Here is a 14048-nt window from a genome sequence, read left to right as displayed (position 1 = left end):
ATTTTTTCTATAATAGAAGAGTGCTGCTTTTAATAACAATGCAACTATTACCCAAACATTCTAAGTATTTCAATATCATTCGTCCGTTCATAACTTAAATATTTGCCATCATCAGTTGACCATTGCTGAATGTCTGTCACAGATACATACGTATACACATGAAAGAACCAACTGTATTTGTCTTAATCGTGTTCTTTCTCATAACCGAATGCAAAATATATTAAATTTGTACCAATCATGAACAGCATAATGGTTTCAACTTGTGAAGCAACATTTGATGTTCATACCAGAATCATCATTGATCACTCCTATATGTTGCTTACTATATGGTATGGTTGGTGCTCATTGGTGAAGACCATACCGTGACCCATAGTTGATTTCATCCGCATAGTTGTCTCTTTTTTATATTTTATTTCATGATCATGACATTTCTCAAAGAAAAAGATATTGGTTGATGCATTGAATGTGTATTACAATCCCAAATCCACATACAATTGCAAAACATTACAAAGTAGGCAATTTTTAAGTATGTATTTTCCTATGCATTAGAAATAAATGTGTCAAGCGAACAAAATGTATTGTACATCAATGTATAGAATATAAAAAAAACTTAATACTTGTTGACCGTGTATCATATTCAATTTGATTGTCCTAACGAAATTATCGTTTTTATTGACTTACCTTACTCGTTTGACAGGAAATTTTAAAACATAACAATCTATATAATTTTAAAGGGGGACAAAATAACCAGAGGAACAGTTAAACTCATTGACAAAAAATAAACTGACAACACCTTGAATAAAAATGAAAAAAGGCAAACAGACAAAATATAGTATACAAGAAACAACATAGAAAACTAAAGAGTAAGCAACACGAACCCAACTAAAACTGGGGGTGATATCAAGTGCTCCGGAAAGGTAAGCTGATCCTGCTTCACAAGATAGAGACAAAAAGAGACAATATGTGAGAGGAATAGTTGAAAAGCAGGGTTTATTTTTTCATATTTTTAAAACATAATGAGTGCCAATAAGACAACTCTCCATCCAAGTATCAATTTATTAAGGCAAACCATTATAGGTCAGAGTACGACCTCCATCACGGACCCGTGGCTCACACCGAACAGCAAGCTATAAAGGGCCCTAAAAATTACAAGTAAAAAACCATTTAAACGGCAAAGCCAACGATCTAATACATAAAAACGAGAAACAAGTAACACTTATGAATTACATACACAAGCGACAATTACTGAACATCATATTCTTTACATTCAGGGCAATATAGTTGTCATACTTGAAACTTGCAAACTACAACATAAAACATAGGTGTTCATACAGTGCTTTAATGATCATGATATGCATTATATTAATTTGTTTTAATTTTGTTGAACAATCACAGGATATACAGTTGACAGTCTTTATCTGTATATCCTGTATACTATCTTAAGGATTGAATTTGTTTTCTGTTTTTAATTAGAAATCATTATTTCATTAATCTGCAACGGTCTGTTTTTGTTCGTCAAAAACTGCAGATACTATCCTAGAGTAGACATTTTCGTCGTCTTCCGTGTTTTCAACGGGTATCGTATTTTCTTTGTAATGTATGTTTGATGAATTAGTGTAACCTTTGAAAATAATTTCATTATAACACTGATTCGAAAAATTGTGTGTTGGTTCCTCGACACATACAGATGCTATTCTACAGTAAGTATTTTCATCTTCCTCTGACATTTTCCCTATAAAAGGTATCGGTAACGGCCTGTTACCTTTTTTTAGTCCCGTCTTAGGGCCGTCTGGATTGGTTTCTGTTGTTGATTGATTCGTTGTTTGGTCGATATTTTGACTTTTGCTCTGAGAGGCTTTTGAATCTAGTCTGCAATATATTTAAAGAAAATGTATTATTTGGAGATGTTTACACTGGAGATAGTCGTAGAAGACATATTTAAATACTAACCTTAAACAAATGACGTGTACATTCATGGACTTAATACCAATTAATAAACAACAGTATGCATACGCCGTATCTTAACCTATAATGGTTTACTTTTATAATTTTTTACTTGGATAGAGAGTTGTCTCATAGGCAGTCATACCACATCTTCCTATATCTATTAGTTTGCTTGACAGAGCAAGGTCATACCAGTAAAACTGTTTCTTTCCACTCGATATATTTGTAAAGCTAAGTTATATGAATGAAGCTTGAATTTACATAATGATACCATAATAATATCCTGTTATGCATATGCTAGGGAAAATATCTATTGCATTTTAATTTTAGAATTCGTACTATTGACAATAATTATTTGTTCATATTTCAATAACACAATGGGCCTAGTTGACTAATCATTTCTATAATGATAAAGTTCAAAATGATTGTTCAAACATTTTATATTTTTATTGTTCATACACATACCTTCGTTTGTACAAGAAAAGTCCTAATACAAATATGGCAACTACGAGCAAAACCAAGGTTACTGATCCAGCTAATACACCTTAATTTTCACAATAAAAAATGAATATCTGTTACACTATACAGTTATCATCTTCAATACCGTTTATACGTTAAGATATGATAAAATCGTATGGTTCCATCTCCTCAAGGTAAAGTTGTCCTAATATGAAATATGCGATTATTCAAGGGTCTTTTCAGTTATATATGTCGAAACAAAATCAGATATTTACAAGACCAATGCTTCCAAATTATTGGCTACTAGCGTTCCTTACGAATGTCAACATGAAAATAACAATGGAAATGGGGAATGTGTTAAAGAGACAACAACTCAACCGAAACGCAGATTACAGCCGAAGGCCATGGATGGGTCTTCAATGCAGCGAGAAAATCTCGGAGGCGTGCTGACTTCATAGGCAAATCATTTGTTAGTGTTATTTTCATTTTTTTTTTTCAAAATTAAATTTGGAATTTCTGTCTTAATTATTGACAAATACATTGTATTACATTAAATCTTACCTGTATTATTGTTTTCACTTATCACTTTGTTTGTTTGCTTGTTGTCTGTTCAAAAATTTAAAAAAAAACATGCCGTGTGTAATATCTTGCATAAACTAGTTATTATGGATCAGTAGAAAATCAAATTTAAGTAACATATAAGTGGAAAAAAATAACACAGGGACAAAATATCGAATACAACAATGTCTACCATTTTTGGGGGCATTTACATAATTAATACTCAAATCAATTGATTTCATTTGAAATTTTACAAAATTGTAAAATGTAATGTCAGTATGTATATACAATGTAATTGGATAATTTGTTAATTTGTTAATAGAGTGTTCGATACAACGATAAGACACACTTACCAATCTTACAAAAATATGGCAAAACATTCTCTTTATCACATGCAACATATACCTCGGTATCAGCTTGTTTGGTCAGTTTCAAACAACGAAATGATGGTAGCAAATTTGGCAAATCTGTAAATAATCTTATTGATGTAAATGTATACTTTTTTTCATTATAATTTTCAATAATATTGGTATTATTATATTCTATATAAGGGAGTTTTTTTCCAGTCATTTGAAGTATGCACCTGGATGTCTTATGATTAGATGGTATAACAACTAAAATTAAAAAAAAAATACTTTTCCAATGGAACAACCGTCAAACAATCATCCAAATGAAAATGTAGTATTAATATCTATACATCATTCCTTTCTTCTGTTGACACATACATATTTATTACATCACTGATATTTCGTATTCTGTAGATTCATTAATTGTCGTGTGTATCAATTTGTTGTTGAAACCGGAAAACTAAACTTTAGTGGGCATTTGAATTCATTGTTTTCCCAAATGTTGTAATAAAACCGTTGAACATTAAAATTTATTGTTCAACTATATACCATGAAACGCACCAACATGTAAATCCTGCGAATTATAATGTATTTACGTGTACTATTAAATCAGAACTTACCTTGGCGTTTCACTTGGTATGTATTATACATCCGTGTACCGCCTGTCCAGTGTTGTGCAGTACCCATGGAAAACGAACAACTGTCGTCTGTATACCATTGTAAAATTGCGGATTTTTCATTGCAAAAACGAACTGCATCAGTTTGATTCTTATATACTGATTTCGTGTTTGTATAGTTGTCTGAAAAATATTTTAATTTTTAAATTGAAAACAGATGATAACGGCCCTTATTGTCATGTAATGGTTTTATCAAATGTTCAACTAATTGATAGTGTGCATATTATACATGTAATGATCGGTGAAAAGAACATTTGTTTAGTGTTTCTGCAATGCTGGTATTTTATAGATATAGGAAGATGTGGTATGAGTGCCAATGAGACCACTCTCCATCCAAGTCACAATTTATAAATGTAAACCATTATGGGTCAAGGTACCTTCTTCAATCCGGTGCTTATAATCTTTAACAACTTAATATAAGACTTTTCAAAGCAAAATATGCTTTACAATGTATGTAAAGCCGTGGTCCATTTCTTAGTATTTCGGTTTTTTAAATTGTGTTATCATGAAATTCAACATTTTCAACATGTTCGAAGACTTAAAACAATTTAAAAAATAATGACATTTATATCTAGCAGAAGAGGTTTTTTTTAATATGTTGTGCTTCATGAATGTAAAAATAAAAGTACAAACCACATTTAACGATAAAGGATAAGTTGCAATTCCCTGGCGTTAACCGGAGACCTTTATCAGTGCAAGCTGCATCCATGCATAAACAATTAGTTTCATCTTTGCAAGACATTGCTACATTTGATATATTATCTGTATAGTAAATTATAAAAGATAGAAATTCAAATCAGAAAAACAACAAGGTATTCTGACATCAGCATGCACATGTATGTTCCAGAAATCTTTAAAATATGCGGTTATTATATGACACCTTGAGCAATAACCAGAGGTAAAGCATGTAAAATATGATCACATTTTTTTTTCAACTGTTCACAACAAATTTAAATCAATATTTTACATGTTTCATTAATAGTATACAGGTGAATACTATGCAAAATTATGTGTACTTGTGGTTTGCATTTACAAATAAAGCAATACACATTCAACCTATTTAATTTAACAGTGTCAAAATGTTTTTTATGAATGCAGTACACACAATAATTACATTTGTTTAATGATGTTACTTCATTCAAACCTCTCTCAGTATGATATTTTAATTCCAACTAAAACACTGAAATAAGCATAAACATGATGAATGGTTAACCCATAGTAAAACTCATTTAGATGCAAGCTCCCATAAACAAATTATTATTTTTGCCTCAAACTTTCGACATTTAAACTCAGAAATTAAAAATAAAGTGACAAAGCCATGGCTAGTAAATAAACAGCCAAACAGACAAACAAGAGTACACAACACATTAAAAAAATAAACAAACAAAAAGTTCAGAAGATCTGATGTGCTCCGGAGGGATAAGCAGATATTGCATCCGATAACTCTTACCTGGTAGGTAATATCCGGGGAAAGGGAACGGATTTTTAATTACCACAATTTATCATCATTCTGTTAAATAGTTAATTATCATTTAAATTATAAGTTATTCAAAAAATTGTCTAAAATAGCTGATTCCTGTTATGTGTAAATCATTTAATATGGTAATATGGTAGTATACAATAATGATGATGTGTGGCTTCATTCAACCAACGATTAAACTATAGACAGAAGTTTTTTTTTAATTGCATGGGTCGAATTGTTTGGTTAATAAAAACACTTATGTTGATATGTAACGAATATTTGTTTTCTTACAATAGTATACAGCAGTTTAATTTATCCCATTTATTTTGTGTTAGTGCCAGATCATGTTAGCATGAGTGTCTTAAGTAAAGTTGAAAGCATGTACTATTGCATGTTTACATTGAAATTTAAAAGCACTAACGTCTTATAACTCTATAGCATTTATCACAAGAACATGGATTGTAAGGTAACTTGTCTTTCAAATCGTCAAACAGCAAACATACACATGTATCATCCTGTTAATAAAATAAAACAAGACTTACAACATTTTCAGAAAGACTATGTTGTGATGTTAAACTATTGATTCGGATAAGGTTGAAGATTGTTGCTCACAAGAAAGCTATTAGATTAAGAGTTCCAAATGGTGAAGTTGAAATCTTCTCTCTGTAAATTTTACGGACGCCATCACGAGTTGGTTGACCGTTATGGAATAACCGTTTCCTAAATGATATCGGATCGAACTACAATCCCCTTCCCTTTAATGAATGTGACCTACTGAATAAGACTATTTACCGGATTTGTTATCTCATAAACAACACGACGGGTGCCACATGTAAAGCAGGATCTGCTTTCCCTCCCGGAGTACCTGAGATCACCCCTAGTCTTTGGTTGGGTTCGTCTTGTTTATTCTTTAGTTTCTATGTTGTGTCATGTGTACTATTGTTTTTCTGTTTGTCTTTTTCATTTTTAGCCATGGCGTTGTCAGTTTATTTCGATTTATGAGTTTGACTGTTCCTCTGGTATCTTTCTTTCCTCTTTTTTTGATACCTATATAACCGTTTAAACTAGATTGTTTGCACCTGTCCGAATTCATGAATTTGATGTTCAGTAGTTGTCGTATGTTGAAGTTGTTCATAAGTGTTTCTCGTTTCTCGTTTTTTCATAGATCAGATTGGCTTTCCCGTTTAAAAGATTTTACACTGTCTAGTCATGTTGTGGGTCCCTTTATAACTTTTTGTTCGATGTTAGTCAAGGCTCCGTGTTAAAGACCGTACTTTGACCTGTAATGGTTAACTTTTATAAATTGTAACTTGGATGGAGAGTTGGCACTCAAACCACATCCTCCTATATCTATGTAATGTATATGTGGTTGAAAAACATGTTTTGACGTTATGTATTATCTCATTTTGATTGTTTAACTCTGTGTACATTCATATTCTTATACATTGTCGGTTTTATAATATGAAATGTTGTTCATTCTTGATCAATGGCTTTTAATTTCATACGCAAGACGCAAGTCTACATAAGACTCACCAGTGACGCTCAGGTAAAAATAGTCAGAGCCAAACAGGTATAAAGATTGAGACCTATGATAAAGTTTGTTTTAGAAAAGTGATTATAACGCCCTTAAATGTTAAAGTTATTGATAATGTCTGCTTTCAAAAAATGCAACATAAATACATACAACAATTTCATCAAAAACAAACGTAAACAAATAACTAATGCATCATTTTAATTATTATAGAATAAAATCATTTTTGACAAGCAGTTTCTAAGCAGGACACTAACTTTAGCGAGTATCAAATATCATCTAAATCATTTTATGATTTGTTATATATTATTTTTAACAGCTTCACTGACCTTGATAGCAAAATACTCTGTTCCACTGCAAAAAGTTTGGCATGCAATTAGATTAATGCGTGGTACACTTAAATGAGTGTTTCTTGTAATGTCCTGTGTTTTATGACAACCTTCAAAAATATAATTAAGGGGATCATCATTTTCAATTTCCTCAGATAGATTTTTTTTATTATTTGCCATGGTTTTTTTTTATCAAATATGTGAACAAAAAGAAAGCTTTGAGTAAAACAACATATTAAGATATAATATAAAAACAAAGCTTCATGATAAGCTATGCTATGCTATGTCACCAAATTTGTATTCTAGCTATAGGTAAAGAAATGAATATACATATCATTGTTTTAGTGAATTTGAAATTAATGACGAGTTATTTCCCCCTTATATGGCTCATTGGTAAACTTAATCGAACATAACCACAATTGTTTGTCCTTTGTTATTATATATAAACAACAACTGTTTCGTTTTCTTTTTCAATTTTAAGATTGAATTTGAGCGTTACACAAATGTTTTATTTCGTTTTTACAAGGTTTACCCCAAGTAACTGTCCATGGTAATAATGCTTTATATTGTCCAGCCCAAACCTCACTGTTGATTGAACTATCAGTCAACCGTTTTTTAATATCATATATGTTGTTGTAGAGAACCCCGCCATTATCATAACAGTGTTTGACTGCATCTATCCAGGTAGTCTTGCCCTCATGGAAAGTTACATTATATTCTAAAAATATATAGAAAAAAAAATGATCAATCGGCAATAACATGTCGTTTAAGCATTCATGCGAACGCTTGGAAGAGTTGCATTTTAACGGTAGTATTTCTAAACATAAGACGAAAACAAATGATGCAAGAAGTGAAACTGTCACTGCAATAGCTGCAATATCATATAGGCAATATGTAGATATCAACATTCGAACATTTCGTTTCCGTTCGATTTTTTCGATTTATAAAAATTTCTAAGTAAACATTCATTTTACCACCATGATATATATTTAAGCCTTGCGATCATAATGTTTGACAGGCGGGGTACCGAAATTTTTTCAAAATAGATACCCAAACGATTGTTTCAACTTAGTTTGAATAAACTTGACATAGCAGTCTGAGAGGAGATGATATGGTTAATATTTACAGATGACGACCGACAACAAAAAATACGGACGACGGCCTACGGACGTTGAATGTTGAGATAGCTCATATGTTCCTGTACTGTAGATGATTGAGCTTCCATGTGTTAAGTAGACCATCATCATGCACTTTATTCATTGAAAAAGATGGGTTTTTTTTTAATCTCGTTTATATACATGTACTATTGTTTCAAATATATAGATAGTTAAAGGGATGATTATTTTATTATGATATGCAAATTAACCAAGTGATTGTTCTTTTTTTTTATTAGAAATAATTTGGAATGATATGTTGCGTAAATAACGTCAACATTCCACATAAGAGTAGCGTCGGGACATGGATTATTGAAACATAGTATTTATGTCTCATTAATCTCATTATCAAAATGGGATCCTTTAAATATCATATAGAAAGAAACTCAGCATAAAACTCAGCATAAATTTCAGGAATAATGTTTACTACACCAGACGCTCGTGTTGTACATAGAGGACTCATCAGTGATGCTCGATCAAAAAAAGTACAAAGTTAAATGCAGTTTCCCTTTTCCCCTCTATTCAATATTTTTTAACATTTTGACAAATCGGGATGAATTCTTACATATTTTGGTCTAGAAAGGAATAATTATGAACTCTAGATGTCTTTTAAGTTATTTGTTGTATTTATCAGAACTTGGTTCATTTGCTCAGAAAACTAATGTCTACGATTGTACTATATACTTCTCGTTTTGTTTACTTTTTATCTTAAATATTTTAGTTAAAATAATAAAAAAGAAACTGCTACAAATGCACAGGAAGATATTTAGAAATAGGTGTAAAACCACCATTGACGTCTGCGTAAGACCTAGCTTTGACAGAGATCATTTACATTAATTTTTTACCGTGCTATTTTGATGACACTTTTCCAGGAAAGGGGTTTAACGTATTTGGTATATACTTATATCTTGAAAAGTGTCACATATTTCATTCTTTAAACTGCTTAAAACAACAACGTATGTAATACAATTTACAACAGAAAATGTCTCTTCTGTATTGATTATAAAAAAGAACATGTGGTATGTCTCGCGAGAGACCAAAATGACACAGAAATTAAGTTATTCAAGGAATACCGAATTAGGTTTTCATTCCCCATTTCCATTCTCAATTTTATGAAACTTTTATTGAATATATCTGAGATCTTAGTTGACGAATGGTTCTACACGACAACAGAAACTCGAAATTAAAACACAAAAAAGAGGAGATTAAATATTGAATTATCCTCTACAATATAACATTAATATTGGTCCGAAATGTACTATCAGCTTACCTTGTTCACAACTACAGAATGATAATAACAGACTTATAGCTGTTATATCATGAATATACCGGGTCTTCATTTCAACATTAAAATTCATTTAAAAATCTCGAATAACTATTAAAATGAGGAAGTTTAATGACGTACGAATGCAACCTCATCGGTCATTCGATATCACAACTATACATTACCTTTTAAGTAGAAATATCGGGTATACTTCTAATGCAATGACATATTAGTTCTATTTTTAAACAACTGCATTGAATGAGGAAACTAAAACACTAAACTTCGAGGAAAAAGATCAATCTAAAAGTAATGTTGCGTATACAAATATGTAGACAGGAGTGCCAATTATGTGTTCAAGCTTGGTTGGTTTTTATTTTTTGTATTACAGATAGACATCAGAAAATATTTTCCTTGTTTTTATTTTTTGTAAATTGTATTTTATAATTTGTCAATTGTAAATGCGTTTGATGATATTGCCTGCTGAAATGAATAAAGTAACGTAATGGTGATGCATTTGACAAATTAAATATATGATAAAAAACCAACACCGTAACCCTTTTTAAAACATGAAAAAGCTGAATTTTTCGTTATTGAAAAACGTAAATATTTCTGTCACATGCGTTTTAATATTATCTCTTATATCTTATCTCTAAATATTTGGTTCATTTTATAGTTTGTCTCTCATTACCCTGCTTTCCGTACAAGCTGTGAAAGATGACACAAATGTCCACAAAGATCAGTTTACTTGTTTGAATGTTATCACAATTTGTATTCAAAAACACCTCATTTCACTTTGAACATCAAATTTCTGTATCGTGTATTTAAACAACGTCAACTCAGTTACTCCTACGAGACCAACACCAATATTTATTAAACCTTAAGCTGTCCAATATTTTTTAAGAAAAGCCGTTTTCTTTCTTAAAAATATTGGACAGCTCAAGGTAGCATAACTGATTCGTACAGGTATATGATAGTACTCAATACACAAATAAACGAAAAAAGAGCGACATAATAGACGGTTATCTGCTTATATCCATTACAAAAACAAGTTTACTTCTTCCTCAACATTAACTTTTTTTATTTTTTATTTCACACAAATTATTAAGAATAATTTAGTATACACTAATATACTGACAAGTGTTAATATTATACCCTTATCATACACTGAAATTACACTAAATTGTTGAAAACATATTCATTTATCAAAATTCATAATTTTGATTTACAATGCAAAAAAGCTCCAATTAAAAGCTTTTCATTTGAATATGGTCATATTGATTGTGCATTCTGTTTTTGCTGTTTGTGGATGAGCGTAAGAACGTAAGATTATAATGGTTGTTGTCATATTGATAGCTGCAACCAGGTGCGTAGCTCCCTATACGCTAACACGCAGTTGCGTGTACATCGATTCGGCAAGCAAAAAAAAAAAAATGCCAAAATACAATTTTATAATTCTTATATCATTTGCATATCTATAAATACTTGAATTGGATTGGTCAATTAGATTATTTATCTTGGTTTACACTTCGATAAACCATATTTCCGAATACTACTTTCGTAATCTATTCATGCGCAATACAAATTTTTGCTAGGATACTGGAATTTTCAGCAAATTGAGATTATAAAACAATTGCATACCAGTTGTTTCTATTCTAATGCATATATAACCAAAAAAAAAAATAAATGCCCTAAAGCTTCAAAAATGTATAATAATAAAATTTTAATAAAATTCCGCGAAATTTCATAAAGGATTTGGCGAATTAACGTCATGGGAAAACACGACGTCACACGAATGAAAGTTTTCAAGGAAAGATTATTTCGTAACGTGTACGCTACAAATTCGGATAATACTTAATTAAAATGAAGTTTTTGAGGTAGGTGCTATTTTCATTTTAGATTATGTTGCATTTATCGGACATTTATGGTTTGTAGAAAGTCAAGATGGCGGCGTACTCCTTAGTTACGACATGCCATTGTGCTTTTGATGGTAAATATAGTAGCTGTCAACCAAATAATGTAAATTAATAATGGTGTATGTTTGGCTGAAGAATTATAAGAATTAAACACATTTTTTCTAGAGGTTATTGATGTGTAAACCGCGTCTCTTACTCACAAACTTTACATAAAAGTCCGAAAGTTTGTGAGTTAATCGCCCAAACAGCATTGGAAAGTCTCATTATATTTTGCGTTCACACACGTAGACCATATGATAATGGAATTGGAGAGTAGAGGGTTTCTGGTATTATCAGAAAATAGCTTCTTTGTGTCGCATGTATCTGCTTCCTCGTGTTGTAGGAAATATAACCAACGAATAATTCTCAACATTGCCTGAGACATACAAAATGACCTGGCATGTATTTAGCGGACAATTTCAATCTAAAGGCCGCTCGATTGAGAACACGTACGCTGGTTTATAACATCTCGCGAGTGCTACCATGCAGATCTATCAGTGTATTAAGTCTGTTGAAAACAAATGTACGATCAACAATGAACAACGACTGGTTATCATACCTAGCATTACTGCATATTGATCGGGATTTCAGTGTGAATGCTGACAAAGTAATAGAGAAGTTCGTTTCTGCTTAGACCCGAAGAGCAGATTTTGGTCAATGTTGAGTAAATTCTGTAATTCAAAAATGTGTTGTTTATGTTTTAAATTAATCATGATTTACTCTATTCAGAAGATTCAAGTATAAATAGTTTTACGTTCATAATTTTTTTATAAGTCCTATCTACATGTAGCTCCTCTCTAAACCGTCCTATGACCAAAAACCGAAAAAAAAAAAACATTTTTCTGCATAAAAGGGTCCAATTATTTTTTAATGGCACATCGTTTTCTTCTAGCTACGCCCCTGGCAACTTAATTTTTCCATGATAAGCCAACGATCTACGGCGTGAAAATTGGCTATCCTAGTTAACTAGTCAAAGTTCTTAAGAGAACCTTGCAAGACTGTGTTTTGTATTATGTCTTTCATAAAAAAGTCATAAATTACTGATCTCTGGGGAAAGTTCAAAACAGAAAGATCCTTCTCAAATTGCAAATGATAAAATATTCCGATCTCCATCGTTGATTTTCACCTTTTTATGGATTGATGTCTTTTTTATGTCAGGATCATGCCGATTATACAGTAAAGGTAATTTTTTACGACTGTATCATTTGAACGAAAATGTTTAATCTTCAATTCATACTAAGGTATTTCTTCTTTTTACCTTCGTTATCACCTTCGTTATCATATAAAAGGTATATTTATTATATAACATTAATTAAAGAAGCCGTAAATGTGTAGTTATTTTTGTTTAGAATGACCAACGTAAGTGTGATATCTTTTGTTGCGCTTAAAGAAGATAGTGCGTACGTTAATTTTCGTCCATGTACCTTCTCGGACAGTTTTGTCAAACATTAGTCTTGCCAGCCATATAGTAAGGTACTGTTACATTTTATGTTGGTATATATGTTGATACTAATGTAGACATTTAATACTTTTATACATTTTTCATAATAACAAATTTATAACTCGTAAAAAGAGTCCAAAAACACAGCAAAAGTGTTTTGTCCAGAGGAAATTGAATTTTGATCTGTATATCAATGATACAACCATAATAACTAAGCATGAAAGTGCGAAAATGAAATTTTCGTTCAGTTAGACATTTGTGTTTAATATAAAAAAACCCAACTTAATTCAGCAATAATATTTTCCATAATGCAGCTTTTGTGATTGGAATCCACATGTTTCGTCTTTGATGAATGAATTGTCCTATGGAGCAAAAGCTGTTAAAAGAATATTTAAAAGAATCTTCCGGAATATCGTTTCAGATGCCATTTAGAAACCTGTTCATTATTAATGCTATTTTGCGATAAGTTAGATGCTTTTCTAGTAATATAACCCCATGTCAAAACAAAAAGAATATTGTTGCATATGTCAGTTTAAAAACTATAAATAATTTGTATATATTTTCAGAAGTGAGAACATTTTCCTGTAAACTTACCTCGTGTCAAAATAAAACCGTTAATAATTATTATGACTGATGAATCTCTGAAATGTAGACAGTAGACAAAACTACCACATGTAAACATAATACAAATTTGTTTTCACAACATATTGAAAGTTGCCACAACAATATGTAATGTAAGGTCACAACATGTTTAGTATCGGGCACACAATATATTTGTTTTGTAGGCATACACTATATGTTGGTGTAGGCTAACATTCTTAAACCCGTCACATTCTGTGTGAGCTTGTCTTAAATCATTCATTTCGTAAAGAACAATATTCCGAACACTTAAGTGTTTACTGAACACATTCGACAAGATGGACGTTCGGT

The 14048-nt window shown here is 31.1% G+C and overlaps 1 protein-coding gene across 1 annotated transcript; it reads right to left on the bottom strand.

Moving 5' to 3' along the window:
- Positions 1-1319: 1319 nt before the first annotated feature.
- Positions 1320-4057, bottom strand: LOC143055516 (uncharacterized). The gene is made up of 5 exons (XM_076228676.1): positions 3929-4057; positions 3315-3428; positions 2965-3009; positions 2410-2488; positions 1320-1869 (listed from the first exon to the last, which is right to left on the bottom strand). Exons 1-5 carry the CDS (start codon positions 3993-3995, stop codon positions 1488-1490), a joined length of 687 nt encoding a protein of 228 aa, XP_076084791.1. The 5' UTR covers positions 3996-4057; the 3' UTR covers positions 1320-1487.
- Between the last annotated feature and the right edge of the window lie 9991 nt (positions 4058-14048).

This window comes from Mytilus galloprovincialis, chromosome 12, assembly GCF_965363235.1.
Source record: "Mytilus galloprovincialis chromosome 12, xbMytGall1.hap1.1, whole genome shotgun sequence".
Taxonomy (NCBI): Eukaryota; Metazoa; Mollusca; class Bivalvia; order Mytilida; family Mytilidae; genus Mytilus; species Mytilus galloprovincialis.
The sequence above is the reverse complement of the archived record's forward strand: the minus strand, read 5'-3'. Positions and strand labels throughout refer to the sequence as shown.